General features: G+C 42.5%; 1 protein-coding gene across 9 annotated transcripts in view; it reads right to left on the reverse strand.

Moving 5' to 3' along the window:
* Positions 1-24,869, reverse strand: part of HERC1 (HECT and RLD domain containing E3 ubiquitin protein ligase family member 1) — a 2,101,515-nt gene that overhangs the window by 2,070,293 nt on the left and 6,353 nt on the right. For all 9 annotated transcript variants that reach the window (XM_086959402.1, XM_086959399.1, XM_086959397.1 and 6 more), the window contains exon 2: positions 5,043-5,998. In XM_086959402.1, the coding sequence (XP_086815528.1) occupies positions 5,043-5,972 (930 nt within the window). In that variant the 5' untranslated portion in view covers positions 5,973-5,998. The remainder of the gene's footprint in view (positions 1-5,042; positions 5,999-24,869) is intronic.

Genomic DNA, 24,869 nt, shown 5'->3' on the forward strand with positions numbered 1-24,869 from the left:
AAAAGCTATCAAAAGTAAGAGAATTTTCACTTCAGGGGGTTTGAGAGAATTTAAATAATCTTAGATTTTGTGATAGTATTTCTATTGTATTACTTATTGGAAAATGCCTGATCCACAAGATTATTTGATCACAATTAAATATCCACAGCAGGACACATGCCAAGTATCCGAGGCTTTAAACATTCAATGTGTGGTAGGGTGACTTGCACCTTCGCAAACTGTGTTGGCATTAAGTGTATTGGAACAGTGGTTCAAATAGGATAACACTTCCCATATCACCAAAATCGGGAAATAATACTAGCAGATGCTAGGTGGCCCATTTCACTTGTGAAACCTTTAGACAATGCTGGCATTTTAGCAAACAAAAGTATACAAATGCTTGAATTAAACTCAGCAACTGGTAATTACTAGGGGCCACTTCCCCGTTCATCGCTATTTTGCACACCATGCCACCTCAGTTTGGTCTCAGCCATATGCAAATCAGTCTGGATGCTGTTCCATTGGACACAGTCCAATGGACTGTGGAGAAGTGTGGCTCAATGGTTAGAGTGACAGAGGAGAAGTGTGGCTCAATGGTTAAAGCGGCAGACCCTGATGCAGGGGTCTGGCCCGGGACTAGGGTTCAATTCCCGCCTCGGCGGGTCTTGGGCTCAATTTCCTCGGACCTGATAATTCTCGCCTCGGAGCCTATTCTAATCATGGGTCCCATTCTGCAACTCTGGGCAATAGCTTGCTTATTCTCCACATCGGCCCCAACAGCGCTGGGATGCCTGGCTTCACCTGGCTTCACCTTGGGGGTGCCCAGGAGTGGACATTTCACAGGGAAAAGCCAGGAAGGGTTCCACAGCGGTATGCGTTACAGTGCCAGAACACCCCAGTTGGGGTATTAGTGCGCTTTGCAAGTACAAATTACAAATTACAGTCCAGCCCAAACAGCCAGGCCAGATCCGTCCTGAACAGAAAAACCAGCAACCTAGAACCATTTTCGACATAGTTAGGGCTCATTAGCCAGGTACAGCTTGATTCCAGTGACACAGTGGGCACGGGACCCACGTCTGGGCAAACCCCTCCCTCTAAAGGCAAAACACAAAAGTATGCAAAAAGTGAGTGATTGCATGCTTGAATTAATCTCGGGCCGCATCCCAGTACATCGTAATTTTGCACAACATGCCACCTAAGTTTGGACTTAAGTAATAACTAGTGGCTGAGATTAATTCAAGCATTCCACCCATCAATTTTTGTATACTTAATTTAAGAAACAGCACTATGCATTCCAGAACGTTTGAGCTCATACTTATATTTAAAAAAAAGCCACAAATTCAAGCATGCAACTTGGTTCAAAAGGCGGTGCTGGAAGGGGAGAGGTTACCAGAAGGGCTGCTTCGTAAATATGCTCAATAGGTGTTTGGGTCTAGCTCCAATTTTCTGGGGTAGCATACATGGACATGTGTAAGGCCAGAGAGCATTCACAGATGCTGCAGAAAACACCTGAGCTCTGGTGAGTGGTTTGTCTGGTTACAAAACACAGAGGACTGCAATACCTTTGATTCTCGAGGGAAATAAGATGGTTCCAGACTCCCTCCCATAACAAGAAGATGAGGGCTCTAGGGCAGAGGTGATCTGTAAGTTGATATGGCTCCACAAGTACATACAAATCAACTAAACGAGGTAAGTATATCTGAAATTTTGAGTACAGGTGCAGAAACAGATATAGTCATTCTTCTTCCTCCACCAGGTGGGAGATGTTGTGCAGACTAATGATGAGGTGCCACGGAGCTGTAAGAATTTCTGCCATTGAGTCATTGATGTGGGCTCCTCAAGGTATGGCTGCCAGGATTGTGTGAACTGAATGGAGTACAACAATGAATTCAGCTACCAATTAATATCTGCTCTGGTCCACCGTGAAGCAGGTCACTAGAAACAAGAAGGTTTCCTGCCACAGGACATGAAGAGCAAGGCAAACAAGACTTCTTCACCTAAGGAGATTATTCATAGAGGAACAAAGAGGTGCAGAAACTGATGGGGTGGAAATGGACTGCGGGAATACCAGCCACCTGTAGGTAAATTCTGCTGCCATTGCAGGACTACAAGAAATTCTGGAGAAGGTGTCTTTCATAGATTCAACCATGTTATTCATAGATAATAGGGTGATAAAAATATAGGGCGACACAAAGGTCCCCATGAAGAGGGTTTGGGGACTGCAAAGCTCAGTGACCAGGCTGGAAGAATGATAGAAGATTCACAGATGTTTGTAACTGTGTGATGCCGGCCATAATTTGTTTTGAGACTGAGTCTCTGGAAGACAGAGCAGGAACAGTGAATGTTTGCCTCCTGAAAGTCAACCAACAACTTTGGAAGGCTGACTTCCTCCTCATGATGATAAAAGGTTTATCTGCGTCCTGCAGGTTCTTATGCCCAGATTGTTATCCGCAAACATTGCAATCTGAAAATTAAGTGTGTGAAGGAGTAACCAGAGGTCTATATTACCAAGTGAAGTTCTCCTTCATAACAGAAGAAGGTCTTGCGAAAGTCCACTCCCAGCAGTGGTATTGATTGGAGATGAGAACATCTTTACAATTTTGCAAAACCTTTATTTTATTGTTCTATCTTAATACAAATGCCAGCAACTAGTGTCATTTCTGTTGCACACGTCCATCTTCAGGGCTATATGATAAATATTATACACTACTTTTATTTATGATTTGAAACTTCAACAAGGTTCACACGAGAAAATTCCAAACACACATAATAAATAGAAAATAATAAGACTATAAATAGTAATACCACAAAACAAGGGAGTAGATAGAAAATTACAATACCCTCACTTAGAATTAAAGCTCTGATGGCACGAAGTAAGCGAGTGCAATCCTCCTAGAAGCGGTTCCTTGTCTCTTTCATCCAAACATCTATCCATTCATCCTTTCATCGACTATTTCTACTTTACTTTGTCCTTCATTCTTTCATCCATATTTTGATTGTTCCTTATTCCATCCATTCCTTCATCCATCCATCCCCTCTGCCATCTACCAATCCATCCACTCAGCAATACATCCACCCATCCACTCAAGCAGCCAGTCAGCCATCCATCCATCCATCCATCCATCCATCCATCCTGCTATCCATTCACTCATACTTCCATTCTTTACTCAGCCATCCTTTCACCTATCCATTCATCCCTTTTCTCTACCATTCTTTCACCCGTCCACCTATCTATCCAATCACTCATCTATCCATCTACTCTGCCATCCTTTCACCTGCCCATCCACCTATCCATTCACTCATCCAGCCATGCCTTTAATCTGCCATCCTTTCACCTACACCTACTTTCTCACCCACTCATTCATCGCTCCATCCTTTCTTCCATTCAATTTTCCTTATTCCTTTCCCTTTTCTATTTACGCATTTTTGGTTCTTCCCTGCTCGCTGTTCAATTGATGGTAGATTCCTTTTTTAGTATTATTTAGGGAGCTTTAGCAGTCTGTGGAGCTGATAGACAGAAGAGTCCCATAAACAACCCCACCCCCGCTGTAGCTGCTAATGCAGAGGGTGCTCAACACCCCTGCAATAAAATCAGGCACCCACTACAGTTCACCCAACTTCATAATCTTAAAAAGCTAAATTACATCAAAACGCCAATAAAGATTTTAAAAACGCGCTTTACTTGTAACATTTTAAAAGTAAAGCGCGGGTGCCGCGATTATACCAAAATGAAAGAAATAGATGTTTTTTCTATTTCTTGCATTTTGGTATAATCGCGGCACCCGCGCTATACTTGTAACATTTTAAAAGTCAAGCACGGGTGCCGCGATTATACTAAAATGAAAGTAATTTCTCTTTTAGAGCCCTCCCACTTGGACGGGCTCGGGCTGACTTGCTGCTGTGGTAAAAGGTTGATTATCTTCTTTATGGGGCCATCTGTTTGGACCCATAAAGAAGATAAGAAACCTTTTACCACAGCAGTAAGTCAAGGAAGCCAGTCTGAAAGGGACGGCTCTAAAAGAGAACAGAGTACATCACAGGACACTCTTTTCCAATGGTTGGCCACCATTTAGCATGAACGGTGACGCCAGCCTATGGAAAAGCGGGGCGGGGATTAACCTCCCTAGTGAAACGTACTCTAACTCATTAAATCTCGCCAGCGAGACTGCGCATGTGCGCAGCCTACGCTACCTAAGACCTAAAAAGGAGTTACGGTGCAGATAATAAATACATTTAATATGAAACAATGTTTAATATGTGTAGGTAACGAAAGCTAAAAGCATTGCAAATAATAAAATTAAATAGTGTACAAATAAGATGACAATTTGAGCACTACCCATGATTTGTTTGGTACGTGCCTCGTAGAAATGACCAATCAGACAAACGGATTTGAAGCTGAACTCACACACATTAAACTGCAAAACATTTAAATGATCAGTTTACTCAAACATATAACCAGCAGGAACACAAAAAGTTTGAGTTTTGCAACACTAACCAAGGCGTATCAAATTAAGGAGGGCAACCATGATAGAAAATTAAGACAAGATCAATCATGATGTTAAACTACAGACCTAAGAATAAAAAGAGATACTGGCTTAACGTAAATTATAGGGCAACGGTGGAAAAAAAAGTAATACAGGCTAAATTGATTTGCAATCAAGGTAACCATGTAAATAGCCACCGGGTCAGTAACCTGTTAACAGTATTTTGTTTTCCAGAGAATCAAATGTGATGTACAGATTACTTACAGCACTTGCACAAAAGTGGATGTATACTTTAAATTGCAGGCACATGCTGTGATACTTAGACATTATTTATGAACCAATCTTAAAGAAAGCAACTCTTGGCACATTACACATTTATCAAAAAGGATGTAATCAACTAACAGCAGGACATTCTGAAGTTGCAATTCACAATTCACTGTCATCTAAGCAAATCAAAATGCATCAGTCAATTATGTTCACTGTCCTCATGTCATGTCTGAAGGACGTTTGAAATTGTAACATTTCTGGACACATTTTAATCTACCAATTTGTATGGTTAAAGTTAGCATGCATACTTACTAAGGACCTCCTCATCTGCATCAAGATATTCATAAAGCAGTCAAAGCTGATCAATCCTTCGGGACTTAGTTGCATTTTGCCCTTTTCCATGGTGTTGACTACTGCAGATGATGCCAGAGCCATCTCAATCCATTCAAGCAAATACCTCAAAGAACCACGCTGAGCGGCTAGCCCAAGAAGTAATTCTGAGGCAAGCCTCCGACCCAAGGTGTCTGCACTAGAGTTGGGAACCGTTACTCCTTTAAGAAACGTTGTCACCTGTAATAAACAGTCCAAACCCATTGGTGGAATCTTACTTTCATTTGCTAGAGATAAAGGAGGAAGGGAGCTCACAACTTCGATCGCTGTTTGAATGACATCATTACAAAGGTTGATACCAGGTCCTGAAGTAGGGAGCATCCAACTTTGTCTCAGTAGCGCAAATAGAAGGCTTAGGCCAGTGCGAACTCCCATTTCAATGAGAGCATCAGTACTGGATCTGGGGCGTTCACTGACAGAATGGACATCAGTTGATCCAGAGCTGCTCTCCGGTGAATGCTGTTGCTGCTTCACCTTCCCTTTATCGTGATATTTATTCGACAGTGCATAAAATACTCGCTGCAACACCAAGAGTCTCTTTCTAAGAGCACCAGCAAAAGGAGAGTCTGAGCATACCATTTTAGCCAGTGCCAGCTGACTGTTTAGAAGTGCATCAAGATAGTGGTCCTGCTCATCGCTAGACAGAGATTCCCGTTCAAAGTCCGGTAACTGAGGTCCTTTGAGGCACAGAACCTGCTGGGGCAAAGGTACAACCTCCTTATTGCTGATTAGTTTCAAATAGAGGAGAGAGACGCCCTCTCGTGTGGCGATGGACTCACTATCTTCTGTGATCCATGAGCTGTTGAGATGCTCCAGCCATTTAAGCTTCACAGGAGGGACCATTGCAGCCATACTTGTTCACACTACGGCCATTAGTTCTGTAAGAAAAGACACTTGATGAGACAGCCATTTTTATAAGTCTATGAATCAAATGAGACCAAACAGATTACTGGTTTTAAGAATGGAAAGTGGCATGCATTCTTTTAATGGCATGATTTGACCACGTTATGAACGAGAATCTTAATCCTGTTTGAAACCCCTAGTCATGGGAAAAAAGGTAGTGCTGGCCCTTAAGCAATTCCCACTCAGGCCAGGTGAAAGACACAGAGGGGAGAATAACATAAAAACTGAGAATCAACCTTAAAATAAAATTTCAATATATATATAATTTTTTTTAAATGCACCACTTTCCACATTTCATCACGAAGGCTGCTTTAGGCTTTCTCAGTTGAAATCCAGGGTACAGTTGTGGATTCAATTCACACAATCGATCAATTACCCTCCACCTGTCAGCACTCTAGCAGACATACATTTCTATGAAACACTGGATCGAGGAGGCAGAAAGGCCCTACTCACTGGAAAAAGTAGTATTCACTTGCAAACCTAGATTCATCCTGCAAGGACAATATGTATTTTGAAAATCATAGGCTTCCCAGAATGCTGCCTTGAGAATACTAACAGTTGTCAGCAAAAGTCTCTGTCTTGTGGTAGAGACCACTAATGAATACACACTGCCCCACCCTTTCTTCATCAACCTTATTCAGCATTACTGTCGCTGAACAGCTTACACATATTCTTAATTTTTTTTCTGTATTGTGTGCTGGTGCATTAGGTACACATACTCCTCTTCACTCTGTTCCAATTAAAAGATCTGCCAAATCCCAGTCCTAACCTGCACTCCTCTAAGAGATATTCCTCATTTCTTAGCGTACACTGCAACTACACGCAAGCCTCGAAAAATGTAATGGAGGTTTTCATTTACTCATCCAAGCCACCCTCTACAATTCTAAACCCTACTTATGGTAATAATCAATGCACAGTCTGCAACTGCCATTGTGGTAAAATAGCAATCAGAATTGAAACACCCACATTTTCCAAACACACCATCTTGCAAACCTTGCCCCGCCCACATTATACCTCACACACACCTTACCTACTTGTTTTGACATTCTTCTCCCTGATAGATGTAAGATATTTCACACACTCTCCATCTACTCTTTTTGTGGCACTTTGCAAAACCTTGGCAAAATTGGAATAATTGGTTTTCAATTTGAGTTTAGCCCTTAAATTTTTTTATTAAAAATAATAGATAACTCCACCATCAATGGACATTCCAGCCATAATGGCAACCAACCTCCAACCAACTGAGATTATTTCTGCCTGGCATGTGGCATATTATTGTACATTTCTTTATTGGGATTTCTCATAATGAAGATAACACATATACCTCTGTAATGTTAAGAGCTAACCATGGTCTACAGATGATAATGATTGTCAATACTAATTAGGCTAGCATTCCTCCATCAACTACACTTGTTTCTCCACACTTCAATATATGTTACATAGAAATGGTGATAAGAAATGAGTCACGGACAATGACTAACAAACAGGAAATACTAAAGATAACATTAATCTACAGGGTGGCACATTGAGGTCAACGATATATGAAGGAACAGGGAAGAGTTATCAGCTTTAAACGTGCCTGAGACTGAGGTGTGCTTTCAGAGCACTCATGAAGATAGGAAAGAGGTTACTACATGTATTATGATGTATATGACTGATGCTAAAATATCCCCCTTAGCAATGTCGGGTCAAACCACAATAACAGAACTATGAAATTCTCACAATTAATAAACCGGTTTCTTGATGTGTCAGCCCCAACCCTATAGAAAACAACACATTGTGCACTACCTTTCAGTGGTTAACAGAAACAGAGACAGAACGGATAGCTTGATAAGATCCTAAGTGATTAGAATCTCAGTGGTTATATACATAACCCCCCCTTTAACTATCAGCCATTTATCGGACCATTATGAAATCAGTGATCTTATTATGTTTTGTGCTGCATACTCTTAGGAGTCCTAGATAGATAGACCAGAAGTGCAAATTTAAAATTTCCAACATTAGACAAGCAGCGCATCTCCATACGAAGAAAATTCCACAACTGAGAGGCTCATTCAGAGATAGGACACACATTACAATTTATAATTAAGGGCCCGATGCCGATGCGGTTAGGAAGGCCTCCTAACAGCATTTGCTCTGTCTGAATCAGGAACGTGTCTCTCAGACTCAGAAAGGTTTCCGACCGACTGAGTATGATGCAAGTTAGGGGTTGGGAATATCCAAATCCCAACCCGACGGCATTTGGAATGACCGTCCTGTACGGAGCAGAATTGTACATCTCTCCAAGCCGTGCTTCCGAATGACCGAGTACGAAGCTAGATTAGGACAGCTTTTCCAAACTGTGCAGTGCGAATCGAAACTCGGAATCAGACTTTGGGGGCTCATGGCGGGCCCCCATGCACCTGGAGCCTTCCCAATCGGGCCTGTGGGGGTATCCATGGGTCCCCTCTTTACCAGCCATGCACAGTGTGGCAGGCACAGTGTAGCAGGCACAGGGTGCCCCATTTTTTCCAGCCACCCCTTTCTTCAATGGGAGCCTATGCATTTGGTCTGAACATAGGCTCCCATTGAAGTCAATGGGAGTCCGACCGAATCGTATTTGGAAGCATCTGGATGCATTGTAATCGGTCGGTCGGACTCTCCCGATCTGAGTGGGTCGGAAACTATTCCAAACCCATTTGGTCGGGAAGATTTCCTAACTGCATCGGAATCGGGCCCGGAGACCACTGAATAGACAGCCCGCATCAGATTGGTCTCTTGGACTATAGAGCAGAATTTTCAACGCAAGAAAAGCAAACGAAAACAAGTTAATGCTTTGCCATACAGATAGGCCCATTAACAGAAGGGGAAGTAGAGGCACAAACATTTTTTGGTTTGCAGTGATTAGGGCGCATCGGAGATAGGAGTGAAGCAGGGAGCTATTTTTCTCAGCTGTAGCTCAATCACCAATGATGTTGTGTCAAAAGATGGTGCCGCAATCTGTGAGGGGCAACTGACATCTCTGAAATAAAATGACGGCAGGGAACGGTGGAGGACTAAAGCACCTCATGGTGACTACTGAAGTCGTTCAAGTTGCTGTTTACTGGTGCTTCTGCTGCTTGGTCTCCTCTAAAAAGGTAAACTCCAATTAGCATGATGTTGAAACTGACAGACCGGGATTCAAATTCTGGGATGCATGGGGCCATGTCTGGGTAGAATGGAGGACTGCAGATCCTAGGCAGTATGCAGGGGATCGTAGACACAGATCAGGAAAAACAAATCTATTGCTGGCCAAGAGCCCACCTTTTGATTGGACAATAGCCAAAACAACCATTACCACACAATGCAGAAAATTGCTGCAGGATGAGTCAATGGAAATGAAAACTAATCTATACTTTTGTCGCCTTTTTTTTAAAAGGAATTGCACTGCTTTAGAAGTAACTGTTTCGGAGGCAATTTTGATCATTGAATGCAGATTATTTTTTTGTCATTTTCGTTTTATTCTTTCTTAGAAACAAGAAGGAAAAATATAGCCATTGTTAACAAATGAGCTCATCAGAAATAGAAACTGCTATGGATGTTTAAAAGCATTCTTCCTGTCTTTGCCTTTAAAGAGCTGCACCGCATTCTGACTTACTACATCTGAGGCATTTAGGTCTGTTAATCTTGAAAGTTCTATTAATTTCCGAAAATAGACTACTATCAAACATTCCTGGTAACAACATCATCTGGTTGTGAGTAAAAAGAACATCCGAAGACAGGAGTTTATTTTAATTTATAAAACGTGCTTATCCATGGGAAAATAAATTGAATCACTTTAACTACTTGCCTAAACAATTCAGGCCTTCTACCGACAGGGTCTAGGGATCCTGGGAAACCAAATCACCTAGTAAATCCCAGATTATAAACTAGGTCTTTCGAAAATCATCTGCTCCTAGTTTATAATTACAAGTATGGCATTTTCTGATTTGAGTACGCTCTCTGGTTTCCAGTACCTGCTACTTGCTCTTGGGCATTTGTTTCTTGGCGGATTTCCCTTTTCCTGCTGCTGCACCTGTTGGCCGTCTCCCTCCCGCCGTCGCAGTTACCATCGTATCGTGGCCGCAGTGTGGAGGGAGACCGAGGACCACAACTCCCAGCCTCCCCAGCACCGGAAGTACCCTAGCGTCACGATCGCGCCTGGATGCGCATAAAACCAAGCATAGCCCCTGCGTCGCAAGATCGCGCGCGGGCAAAGCCCTGGCAAAGGGTGGGCCGTCTGTGGCCGTCCGGGGCAGGACGTGGCTGGGCTGGGCCTTCCCTCTTGGTTCTGCTGCACCGATTCGCCTGGGTCATCATTATTGCGAACTCAAGGTACTCTACATTACTGACCTCAAGATTGTTTCATCATCTGAAACATGGGTAAAAATACTCAAAATGGTCCCATTAGTAACAAACAGACTAAAAAAAACCCTGGTAAAAGTGCACAAGGTACAACAACTAGTGTAGGTAAAAGTGCGATGGAGAGGGTCGCTTGTTCTGAAAGTGCAAAAAAAACAAAAGACAATTATGACAGTAATTCGAAAGTCCTATTGGTAACGATTGACTCACCGCCAGAGTCATTACCATATGTAATTGTGCTCACTGGCATCCCAGAAATAAAGAGTGGGAAACCAGAACCTTATCAAGAACTAAAAAGCAAAGTGATATTCTGGTTGAATAAGAACAGGCCGATCCCTAGACACCTGAAAGGAGAAGTATTGTTTGTTAGAAGGGTCAATTGGGTAGGAAGAAGACCAATAGATATACAGGGATACACAATCATTGTTAACTTCAGGGATAGCAATGTAGTAAGATTAATTTGCAATGAACAGCACTATATGGATAGGGGTCCTATTCGAACAAAAAAACCTCACTTATTTTTATAGCTCGAAGGCTATGCAAATACCTGGGCGCCAGCAAATCACGGCTCATGAAGAGATGTCGGGAGGTTTTAACATCTATCTTCCGATAGCCACAAAAAAAGTTTTACAGAATTATATGGGCTGGATGAGGCCGACTGACTGGGAGAAACTTCTGGAAATGAAACAAGTGACATAACAGTTAACTTCATCCAGGGGAGTGAGGACAGGTGTAATATAAGGGAAGTAGTCAAACAGGGTTCTAACCCTGTTGTGTTGGATCAGCTGGGAAATATTAACCCACTGACATCGATAACTCAAGGAGGTATAAACATGGACCATAACCAATTTGATGGCAAGGTCAATGCTGAGGTCAAATTAATTTCTTGGAATATTGCCGGAATAAGGAAAAATATGTCTGACCCTGCATGGCACGATTATATTAATAGTGGGGATCTAATCTTATTTCAAGAAACATGGGGAGTAGAAAATTACTTTAAAGTAGGCTACAGGTCATTTTATATACCGGCAACAAACTTAAATAAAGGTAGACCCTCTGGTGGTTTTATAATCTGGGCAAAAATTACAATAGTCCTGACATTTTGGTTATAAAATCCCAAGATGTTAAAGGACGGGCAATCTGTATTATTAACATCTATAATAGACCACTATCGCCAAATAAAGAATCAGAGACAATAGCCGAGTTAGATAGTATTATCTCCAACCTAGACCACAAAACCATGTTTATCATAGGTGGGGATTTAAACAGGAATTGGCCTAGAAGATATCTATGGGGAAGAAGCCAATGCCAATAATATTCCCCGCATTGATGCAAATCATACAATAGCTTGCACAAAAGGCGCCCTGCAACTGATAAAAATGACAATGGAATATGGCTTACACTCCTGTAACGGGCGATTTCCATCAGATTGCCCGAGTAAACCTACCTTCAAAAGAGGTTGTTGTGCCAGTCACTTAGATTATATATTGGTTTCTTTAAGCCTATGGTCAATGCTTCTGGACTTGAAGGTGGATAACCGTATAGAAAGTGACCACTTGCCTCTCTCTTTGACCATTCTTAGTTTATTATTCGTGCTTCCTAGGGAGATGGTCTCTCGAGACTACAACTCACCACATGACCCTTTAGAGTCTAATAATCGCAGGTCCTTAAAATGGCCCGCTGTGATGGGTAATGCAGGCATTATTAAGAAAATATACGGACTTTATGTAACACTTATGTCACCGCTAGCTGATACTAACACAGAGGGCTCCTCCCAATTACATGGGAATCTGATACTGCAACTTAGCAAGATTCTTTCAAAAGGGATTAAAAAAGCACAATTTGGCAGAAACAACTATCCGAAGGAAGGACTCTGGTATAATAAAGCTTGCCGCCAGGCCAAATCAGAATTAATAAAAGCTGTAAAAGGGAACCAAATAAATATTGTTAGAGACAAAAGCATTACAAAAAAAAAATCTTATTAGCAAAAAAGGGATGGGATGAAAAAGTTTGGACGGACTTGCTTCAAGCATGCAAACTGAATGACCAATCTTCGTTTAATCTTATTGCCAGAGGCACTAAAGAAGGGACTCCATCTAGGGATAGGTTTCTTGAAGAAAATATCTGGGTCAAACACTTTTCTGCATTGTACTCGTGTGGAGGGGGTGAGGAAGAGTGGACACACGTATATACAGAATTAAATCCATGTGAAACATCCTTAACATTCAGTTTGACAGACACTATATTAGCTATTAATGCAGTCAAACAGGGGAAAGCTCCAGGCCCAGATAAAATTTGGAAACATGAGAATCTCTTGTGGGCTCCGTACATTAATTTGCTCAGTAATGATATTGCAAGAGGAGCTCCAATTCCGGAGACTTGGCGGGGCACAGAAATTGTGACTATTTTCAAGAGGGGAGACAGACTTAATCCATCACATTATAGACCTATCAGTTTGATAGATGTCCTTCAAAAGATTTTTGCTCGCCAACTTTTAAGTAAGTTAAATACGTGGATCGAGGATAATTCTATTTTAACAAAATACCAGGCAGATTTTAGAGTTAGAATTAGTACGTTAGACCAAGTTTTTAGATTTCTCCGTTTAATCTGGAAATACACCAATATAAGGAATTCTCACTTATATGTAGCTTTCGTGGATAGTTAGGAAAAGAAATGACCTAAAAATGTAACAGTACTATCAGGACAAGTACTGATATGACATGTATTGGCCCTAAAGCTTAATTCATTGAATGAAAATACGCTAAGCACGGTGGATTTTTAGCAAAGTCCCCTTTATATATTTTAACTCTAACTGCAACATGTGTTATGCCTTACAGATTGCCATGATTCAAATACCCATTCTCTTAACATTTCTTAACATAACAATTCCTGGTATTTTTACGTTTTTTTAAAAAAAAGTTATTTATTATATTTATTATTTTATATATGTATTACCTCGCCCACGGATGTTTGGACTTGTTGAAAAGGATTGACAAATTTATATTGTGTCTGGAAGAATCTCTAATGTCTCCACAAACTGTGTGCCCTTCAAGGTCAACCTTTTACTGAGTAGATATTTTCATGTACGTATGTATGTACAAACTCCACTTCCTTCAATTGGCACATCCTGTTTATGACGAATGTTTTTAAATATTGTATTGTATTCTTTTATGGTTTGTTTTAACCGAAATAAAGATATTGATGATGATGATTTGAGTACCATTGAGTTGGGTAGTAACAAACAACTGTTATTCAGCGCCAAGATGCACCATTGGGGGTGAACATTCGCTTTACAAATACACGTTATTTTATGTCATATTGGGTATTCCTTATTCCTCTGGAGCGGGGTCTCATTGAGCGTTGAGAGGCCTTCTGAATGCAGCATTCCAGTCTGGGGGTGGGGGCAAAAAACATCGAGACTAAAAAGGCAGATAAAACTAGAACAGATCTGCTTTTTTTTTTAAACTGGCCCACCATGGATGTCCCAGTGAATATCTCAGGAGTGAATCTAAACTTGACAACGGAGTCGTCCTCACGAGATAAGGATTTCATATATCTATGTTTAATAATTCCGTTTCTCACATGATAGATTCCTGATATAATGGTATGACATTCCTATATATTTGTCTGTCCCTGGACCAAGCCATACACATAGAATTTAGATTTGGTGTTAATCCTATTTTTGTATGGTGAGTTATCGAACAGAATAAGGAAATTGCTATAACATTCTACCAAAAAGCAATTCGTTTTTAGGTCTCGTAGACCTAGCGTTGCAGCGCACATGCACAGCTCGCTCGGAGAGGCATATTGTAGTAGGGTAGGTTTTAGCAGTGGAGTTGAATCCCGCCCATCTTTTTTATTGGCTGGCGTCATCGTTTATGGTATACGCTGGCTTCTGATTGAAAATGAGACATCTTTGTTACCGCCCTGACTCCTTTTAGGCCCTCCCATCAGGACTGGACCGGAGGTATACGGTCTCCTTCACTAGTCAGTAGGCACTATGTTTTTTTAGCCGCCTTTGGCAAGGGCGGCCGCGTGTTTATTTTTGCATCACGCTAAAGTGAAAGTGCAATACAAATATAAACAAGCGGCTGCCTTTGCACAATGGCGAGAGCTTGTTAAATTTAACATAAAAAATGGCCATGGCTTCGCATCATACCTCCAAAGATAGAAAGTTCCTGGAAAAGTGTTTTTTTCGCCGTTTTATTTAACTTACTGCAGACGGGTGATACTCATGTTCCTACTTCATTGCTGATTCAGCAGGCTGACATATTGCCTACTTATGGCAAAATATTCAAATAACGTCGTTCACTAATGTACCACACAGTGTCAGTACTGGTAGGGCTATTTGTGGTGTGCAATGTTAGTATTGTGCCTACTAATCTATTCCCCAGCTCATTTTATCAGACACAGAATGGTGAAAGGTTGAGTCAGTCCTGTTCGTGTCAGAAGAGGCGATTTGCCAGACTCAGACATATTGCTGCAGCAGACCCTACGATTGTTCCTTGAATATATATCAAAAGGTTTGTGTACAGCTGTAAACACAATATTTCATGAAAATGTTATACTTGGCTACAGTACAGTTTATATTATTAATCTACTTATGCTATGAGCAGAGTTCCTTATGAAATATATGTCTGGAGCACATGCCCGAACGACTAGACATACGCTATATACAAATAAGATGTGGGAGCTCTAGTTTACAACAGCATTTTACTACCCGCAGCACCATCTGGTGGAATACGGGAGACGATGCAGTCTTTAGTTTGTCAACAATGACCATGTCCTGACACTACAGACTAAAACAAGCATTTGCAATGCAACAGGTCTCGCATTTATGCGAGTTTAAGCTATTGACATTGTAAATGAAAATTCCTTTTATTCATGTTTAAAAACAAAAACAAATGTGAAAGGCATTGTTATTTGCAATGTCGATAGCTCAAACTCGCGTAAATGCAAGACCTACTGCATTGCAAATGCTTGTTTTATTTGCTATGTATTACCTTGTAGTGCTATTGGAAAGTTTTTTCAGATCATAACAAGGAATTACATGGTCTTGAAATAGTCTGTATAATTTATTTAGCCAAAATTTTAATTGAATAGAAATATGTATTTTTAGATTTTAACTCCTTATGATATTTGAGTTATGGATGCATTGTGATGTTGAGACTGGAGATTGTATTGAGTTCTTTCTTTATTTATTATAATTTGTATCTTACTAAGCATGGTTGTTGGTTTAATGGACTACGGTTCCAAGAAACTGAATGTGATGTTCTGATACCAATGCCTTAGATGTAATTACATAATCCAGACTGAGGCATGCGACGAGACTGTGCTTCACTACTTTCCAAAAGAGCCAGAAGAATTTTCCCCACTTACAAAGCTTATTAATATAGATTTCTGCAGGGGCTGGGTTGGGCACCTTTATAAGCTATAGAGCGAAGCGAGAATGAATTAGGTTTTACCAGTCATGCAAATGTGGGAGACTCAAATGTATGGGCTCCGGAATATTCATACATGGCCTGATTGTTGTCCCCAGCTGGAAACAATATCAAGGAACTACAGACATGAACTATTACGTTTTAAATGCTTGCTTAGGCTGTATCACACCCCTGCTAAACTACATAAGTTTTACTATGGCAGGCCACACAAGTGTCATCTCGTGTCAATACACTACTAGCTTTTGGACAGAAATACCAGACACACTGTCTGGTATAGAGGGGTGTGAAAAAATCCAGATGTGCCACTTTTGGGTTATTTGGAATATATGACGTTACAACGCAAACAATTACAACGCATGCTTTTACTATGCGATTTTTACAACGCAACTACCACTGCATCGCATGATTTTACAAAGCATGCCATTACAACGCTTTTTTTAAAACTACCATTACAACGCATTCCATTACAACGCTTACCCATTCAGTGGGTGCAACAGTAGGGAAAGTGTTGGATAGTTTAGGGGTAAAAATGACTATTCCCATCTACCCCTAAACCCATTCCCACCCTAAAACAAACAAAATCTCCATTACTTACCTTATAAATGCGTTGTAATGGCATGCGTTGTAATGGCATATGTTGTAAAGGCATGCATTGTAAAGGCAGTTGCGTTGTAAAAGCAATGCGATGTAATGACTGCGTTGTAATGGATGTTTCCCGGTTATTTGGTGGATGTACCAACGAATGTAAGACAACTAAGTGCTATATTAGCAATGCTTGCAAAAAGACAACTTGTTGCCCACTGGATGAAGGGGCCATTGCTGACACTGAATGGATGGCTTAGAAGTGCCTTCTACTATAAGAAATACAGAGACGTGCTCCACTGTGCTACCAGTATCTTCAAGGTCGAAGGACGTATAGACACCATGTAGGACTTTTCTTGAACATTTGAAAGACCCAAAGGTTGATAAGATGCCAGATATTAAAGGGGGTCTATGTGTTGACTAATAAGCCAGAATGCGTTTGTTGAGTCTATGGTGATATGTGCAGCTACCTATGTTGTCTAAGTACAGTGTTTATAGAAATAGGATGTCCCCAGTTTCCTTTATGTAAATGACATGCGAACACTTTGTTTGGAAGAAATTGCACTATTGAAGGATGTACAATTGATGCATGTATATGCTTAATAGTTAACTAAAGCTTCGAAAAATACCTCTGGGAAAGAGAAATGGACATATCTTTAGCATTTGTGTTGGGGGCTCACGAGTCAGGCTGTAAACTCAAAAATATGGCTCGCTGAGGTTTTAATGCAGGTCTCTGTTAAAGCAGAGGTTTCTAGCTCACACACTCTTGCAGTAACTCCGCTTACCGATCACAATGACTGATTGTTATGAAAGACTAGAGTTCATAACAACTAAGAAAAGAACAAATATCAAAAATATCCTGAAGGTCCAGGAACCCTCCACAAAAACTTCTGCTTCAAACAAAAATATTACAGAAGAGACTTCAATTTCATCTAACCTGCCCCCACAAAAAAGAGACACCCCCTTCACACTTTACAAAGGGCAATCTAAACTGAATGTCGACAATCATGAATACGATGAGAACATGGTCTAAAAAGAAAATTAGCTAATATTAGCAATAAAGTCACCCCAATAAAGCGGAGGTGAGCAGGAGTTCAATGTCAATTGACAATCTGGTAGGCGAACAACCTAAACTGTCTATCAAAATCGGGATAATGCAAAACAATTCAGTGAACATTTCTCAAAGTAATAATTCATGCTTGAGGTTATCATACAGTGATGATTGTTAAAATTAAGATGGTCACATATAAATTATTTACAGAAATAGGTTAACATTGAGAAAGAGATAATTGTCACATCCATTGGTCTCATTGGGTCTTTGACCAAGAAATCAAGAACAGAAGTCTCCCTATGGATATTTTAAAGAAAGCGCATTTCTATATTAGAAAAAGTTAGTGTATTCCGTTTTGTTCACAGCTACACCTTACTGACTAATTCCCAAGCAGTAGAATGTAGCAAGCAGAGTTTGCACTAAATCTTGCATGCAGGGAATGGCCAGTATGTTTCACATTCCAAAATGTAATGCCAAACAATTTTCTTTTCTAACACATCAAGATGTTTGGACCTCTCATTTTAGAGAACTGAAGGAATTTTGCTTTGTCTTTGTTTTCAAAAGTAGGTTTGAACAACAAGTGTTGCTGGGGTGGGATAAGCCGATAAATGAAGGGGGTCAGGTGAGGTTGACTTGTTTTATGGGAAAATAACAATCACCAGAATAGCTTTTTAATAGGCCTCAATTTGGCTAGAACATTGGCAGGGGAATAATTCAGCAGATTTCTGGGTTTCAGAATTGGACCCAGGTCCGAGAAGAATGTGGAGTGCTTTACATATTTTCCCAATCTTCCATGATGTGTTCAAGAGCAGTGTTTGTGTTCCATAGTTTATTTTCTTTGTCTTCTTTTGCAAAAGAAGCCCTGATTGAGAGACCGTAGACGAGGGCCGTCGATTTCAGTTGTAATTTTGCTTTCCCATTGAAAGGGGTCATACAGAATTTTACTCCCTCTTTTGGAGGGTACCTTTGAGCACAAAGATCGCAAGATGTTGTGTCATGGATATTTTCCAAGACACATTAAAAAAAATCGGAAGTTGATCTCTCGCAGACATTTGTCTGCATATAATATAGAAGGCTTGAGTCCTGAAAATCTGAGAGGAAGCCTTCCTTTCAAAAGAAAGAAAAAAAAATATGTTAAAAAAGTTGACTCAATTAAGAAAAGCTTGATGAATCTAGATCCTGCATCTGTGGAGCAGCCATATCACTTTGGGTAGAGCTGCAAGATTTAAGTGTGGCTGCCAGCTGGAACTTGCAACTCCTCATTGCTAAAAAGAATTTCCACATCTAGTCTGGTGCCCAGACAGGGGTTTATGTAAAGAATATGCAAGAGTGTTCCGCCATTAAAATCTAGTCTTCTGGCATTTTAGAATATCCTGCTACATGGTGTTGGCCGATTTCATGCTCTCTCAGCATGTTAGGGTAAGAGCCAATATGTACTTTATTTCAGAAAACTGCTCTGCTGATTTCTAATTCAAACTAAATAAAAAATGGGATCACTCCGAGTGCAGAAACTAAATTTGAAGAGCAGATCTTATTCAACTCAATCATCTGAGTTACCCCACTGTCCTCACTTGTTCTGATGTCAAATAAAGAGAGAGATGGCAGCCTAGATTCAGCAAGAGACCCGCTGATCACATCGCAGACCCATCCAAAAGCATTAGGACATCTGGGAAGGCGGACTTCCTTCTGGTTCTACTAAAATCACTGGCCAAAGTAAAATCTGGATATTCACTGACCAAACAGATTGCTTGATTCCCAAAAGGTTTACGAACAGACAGGTTTTCCATAAGACTGCCTATAAATTGACAGGCCAATGAGTAAGCTAAATTCTCTGTCAAACTTGATGCGGACTTCAGCTTAGCAAGAACTACAAAATGACTTGCATGGTTTGTCGAAGTCAAATGCAGATGCTGATCAGTCATAACAGCTGTCTACACCCACAGTGAAACCCATGTAGTTCGTATCCTGTTTTAAAAGGTCTATATAAAGGGGAAAAAAGGGAACGGAAGCAATGGAGGAATTGTTTAGGTCTTCCCTTACACTATCCAGACTAACTAATAGCGACAGACACCTCCATGAATGTGAAGTAACAAAAGTTGAGATTTTAACTGATCTCTGTCTTTTCCCATGAGAAAATACTGGAGAAAATTGCTTCCGCTGAATTCTACAAAATGGACACATCTACACTGACTGTAATACAATGCCACACCTTCTATGGAGCAGAAACCACAGAAAACCTGACAGCCACGTTGTTGGAAATGGGGGTTGCCCAAGTCTCAAAAGGGGGTAGCATGGCATCAAGCGGGCAGGCCAAACTTCGAGGACATGTGAAGCATTCACGCAGTACCCTCAGTCAACACACCAGGCACACCACAAAAGAGGCAGGACACCAGTTCGAGTTGGAAAAAGATATGTAGTTTAGTAGTGTTTCCAACCTGCAAGGCAAAAGAATGCAAAACAGTAGTGTCACAACATGACGCCAATTGGCGCCAGAGCCAAGTGAATAAAGGGGGGGATTATTTACATAGGATGTAGTCCAAAGTGTCTAGCTGAAATATAAAAAGGTTAGCATTTGGCACGCACATCAGTGACACCTATATAAGGGAAAAATGCACTTAGCGTATTCGCCCATTAACCATGCAACCAAACATTAGGGATAAGAACCCAAAATAGGCATTAACATTAGGCAGGAACACCTGTAATAAAACATCAGGTTTCTTCCCCCCTCCACCTAGGGAACTACACCTCAGGCAGGGCCTACTCAGGCCTTCATCCTTGGGAGGTTGGCTGAAATTGTAAGTTGCATATTAGCATAACTACACCTCATGAGTGGCAACGCCAACCCAACCCCTGTAAGGGAAAAACATTATATAATACCAGACAGGAACATGAATCCTCAGCCCCCCTGCAACCTGCAACACAAACATTAAGCAGTGCATTGGTATCAACAACAAATAAACCAGGCTTGAATCCCACTGCACCTGGGCATCACTTTAGTGTAGGCATAATATTAGCAAGATAATCAGCCTACAATTCAAACTAGGCACGGAAGCGCACCACACTTTGGTAGGTCACATGGAAATGCTGCGTTACCTTAGGGCAACCAGTATCCTAATTAGGATTAAACATGGCAATTAACCATTGCAGGACCCAGGGATAAACAAGCCACTAACAACCAGGCTAAGTTACCCAGCCCTTCACTCTGCAGGGCCTAACACCTAGCTAGGGGTTAACTTGTCCCTGTACCAATCCTGGAGGGGGCCTCAGTAATGTCCCGGCCCAGTCTAGAGGCTTAAAAAGGGGATCAATAGGGCCAATGAAGCTCAGTACAGTTTCCAGGGGCTAGCCCAAGTCCTGGGGCGAGCACCGACCCTGTGCCCCGACCTCCACACAGGTTAATCCAAGCCCCACTCACCAGGCTCTCCTCGATGGCTCCTGCGGGGCTCAATAGGTCCTGCGGGGCGTCCTCTGCAAGGGGGGAGGGGGGTCACCAGGCACCGACAATGTGCCTCGAGTCGCAGGACTCCTTTCCAGAGGAGGGGGCAGGCACCGGCAATGTGCCTCGAGGCCCCTCCTCTCTGCGGCAACACTCGGGCCCCTCCTCCTCTCGGGGGCCTGGGGGGCCACTATATTCGCCTCACCCGGGCCTCCTTTCCTCACAGGGGCCCGGGGTTTTGATCCACCCTCAGGGAGGCCTCAGGGGACACACGCAGTGTCTCAGCACACGTGGGGGGAAGCCTGCCTGGCTTTCCTCCCACCTCGCACGGCTCCCTTCTCCGGTCGCCTCTAGTCGGGAGGCGGGGCTGGCACCGACAGAGTGCCCCGGCCCCGCCTTCTTCACCGGCCCCTCGCGTGGGGCTCAGACCGGCGGGGTGGCCTCCCGCTCCGGTCGCTTCTCTCCTCGGGGCTCCCCCTTCGTCCACGGGGGCCCCACACCAGCGCTTCACCCGGGTCTCCCTCCTTCCTCACGGGGACCCGGGGCTCCGATTCCGCCTCTTCTGGCCTTGCCGGCCGTCAACCAATCCCTGCGCGGCCTCCAGGGGTCACGGCCGCGCAGGCCAATCCGCTCGCGGCGGTGGCGGGGGCGGGCCGATGACGCGGTCAGGCCCCCGTCACGTGATGCGGAACACAGCGGCCTCAGGGCCTGGCGCGGCCCTCTTTCCACCTCGGCGGCCCCCTCCTGACACCGGGGGTCGCTGCAACGATGCGCCGCCCAGCGGGGAAGGTCTCCTCACAGCGCCGGGCTGCAGCGGTGAAATCGGCGGTGCAAGGGGTAGGCTCCCTTTTCAATTAATTAATTAAATGGCGGACAGCGCCAAAACGAGGGTAGGCTCCTCACACTCGATCCTCCTCACAGTTCCCTCAGCGCCCGGGCTGCGATAAAGGGGTAGGCTCCCTTCTCGATTCATTAATCACGTGGCAGATAGCGCGCTGACACGAGGGTAGGCTCCTCCAGCGTGATTCTCCTCAGGAGAATGGCGCTATGCACAGCGCACTGCTCCTCTCCCTGCCCATACTACTTCCAGGGCCAGCAGCATTCCAGGGGCAGTCTAAGAGTCACACTTCCTCGAGGGCACGCTCCTCCCCGTCCAGCGCTTCCACAGGGGCCACAACTTCCCTGGGGGCATCAACTTCCCCAGAATAGCGCCTTCCAGGCAGTACCTCACAAGGGGGCAACAGTTCCTCTAGCCAACCCCAGGGGCACACTCCTCACCTCCTGGGGGGGGCTCAGGTCCACAGCATTCCTCAGCAGTGCTGGCGTGGTACAAGGTCCCAATAGTGACAGGAACCTAGGTGGGCCCTCCTCCTTCAGGGGCCCAGGGGGACGGCAGAGGGGGGGGTTTATAGGGGTGCAGGGCCCAGCTCACAGGCCCATGTGGCGGTAGCACCTCACAGCAGGTCCCCCTCCCTTCCTTGTCCCAGCGCTGACTGACTCTCTGGTGACACTTCCCCCTATTTATATCCTCCTCCCAGGCAGTGCCAGAACCTTCTAGAATGTTGGCACATCTAACCTAAACTGGTTCTAGGGGAGGGGGTGAGCACCCTGGGTGCCAGGCTTTTTCTCCAAAAGCTAGGGGTAGCTGGGTAATATTATCTAGACCGCTGACCTATGTCAGTCCAGTGTCAAAACCCATGGCCATGGCATCCATTTTAAAAGCAATACATTTCAGTCAGGTGCAGTTCTAAAATGGGGGTTTTTACAAGTGCTCACATTATGTCAGGTAATTACATTTTTCAAAAGGGGTCTCACACCACTCATGGCCTATACAGGTTTAATCCCATGGGGGAGACAATCCAGATAAGGGGGTCAAAAGCGAAAAATTTTGGGGGAAAAAGGCCAAGTCCAACACACGTCAAACGAGGTCCTACATTGTTCCAATTATCATCCAATCTCTCTCATAAATGTGGGGATCAAGATATTGCGCAAGATTCTTTAGCCTTAACAATCAAAAATATAACTTCCTCTTGGTACACCAATTCGCAAACACTCCTCATGTACTCGCATACATCCACCCATGAATCACAGGCACAAAAATTGAACCGGATATCGAAACACTTATAAATACCATTTAAATCAAAAAATCTCCAATGTCTAAAAATTCAATAAAAACATGAATAACACATAGTTCATAATGTAAAAATCGGAAAGGACTTCAAGAAAGTCACATCTGTCATAAATTGCATTCATTTGTAAAAGCATATAGACTTAACATCAATGCAAATCATCAGTTTTTTGTGAGAATATAGTTCAGTGCAATACAAATGTAATGACAACACAAGGCGTTGACGTATTTCGGTGGGTTAAAACAATGGAACCACCTTCCCCAGAACAAACTATGTCTTCTCTCCTCTCCTATACTCAATCGTCAAACCAGTTTGAATTCAATCAAGCACCCATTTTCATAAGGTGTATCTTGACTACAGGGTCAACTGCTCCATACATTTACAAGACTGCAAGATTTTAAGTCTGCGAAACGATGTGAACCTATATTATGGTTCATCAGCCCCTTATGCGGTATTCTTAATATTTCGATAAAACCTCTTTTTTTTATTAAATCCATATCTGTTTTCACTGGGAGTTGAACAACTTTCCACGTTCGATTAACAGACGGCCGAGGGCCTGAAACGGTAGGTTCTGTTATGTAGCCCTTTATTTCTAGGTCCGCGTATGTTCCATGTAACAAACAGATTCTCTGGCCCACAGGCTGTGTCAAGTGCTGGTTACGAAACACTGTCCCAGCAACCACGGTTTTGTGAATTCTTCCCAAGAAACACCATAGCCCTTTTAGTTAATGCACAGTAAGTCTTCGATCACGGTGACTGGGGATACCCATTTAGGGTCCTTGAAAAAGACGGCTTAGGACAAGTTCTCCCAAGTCTGCTGGCTTTATACGAATTCAAAAACAACTGCAGGGATTTTATGTCTGAAATGTTTAGCCCTGAAATGGGCAACAAGCATGGATGTCCTTTATTACCCCTTTTATAACTACTGGCGAGATATAAAGACAGATATAAACAGAATACAAACCCTATTAGGAGAATACAAAGCTTTCCTTTATGATAACCTACTCCTCAACATAGAGTATCCATTACAAATCTGCTCTCCTCAAAACCAGAGCTCTCCCCATTTTAGGGATATAATATTAATTAGACAAAAGTGAGTAAAACCAACTTGTAGGAATACTGCTAGAGTGATAACAGAGGGAACCAAGATTAAATAAGTACAAAAAAACTTCAAATATCCGAGTATTTTTTTTAACAATAGAATGCCCTTTGATAAAAAAAAACATTTCATATCCAAAGCCACTTTGCCAGATGGTCACATCTACAGATTATACTCTGCGACAGGACATAAATCATCAGATTATACAACTCTGCAAATAGTGCTGTCAGAATAGTTCTTTAAAAAGGCTGGGTCTTTGGTTAAGAAAACACTGGTTAACAAAATCCCAGGGGGATTTAGGTCGACTGAGGTTCCCGCTGGTGATGGACCTGAGGGGCAAGAAAGACTCAGAATGGGAGGTCTTACTGTCAGTGTCTTAGGGAAATGACAATTCGTGCCAGTTTTAGACTGGTGCAGCTAATGTTGTTAAATCAAGTATAATACGCCCAGGAATGACTGAACAATTCATCAAATCATTTAAATTTTATGTTAAGTTTATTGCAGGATTTCGTTTTTCTCTACTGAAATCCTTGATAAAGGACTTTAAAATTTCTTCTGGAGGCCACTTGAAAAGATATCGTCCATACAGCGACTACATCAAGATTGGACTATGCCAATGTTCTCTTTCTTGGGGCACCTCTGGAGATGACTAATAGGCTAAAATGGGTTCAAAATGTGGCAGCTCATCTTATATTGAACATCTCCAAATGTGAATTGATTCGGCAAGGCTCAAAAAAGCTTTTCACTGG

Source organism: Lissotriton vulgaris, chromosome 2_2, assembly GCF_964263255.1.
Source record: "Lissotriton vulgaris chromosome 2_2, aLisVul1.2, whole genome shotgun sequence".
Lineage (NCBI taxonomy): Eukaryota > Metazoa > Chordata > Amphibia > Caudata > Salamandridae > Lissotriton > Lissotriton vulgaris.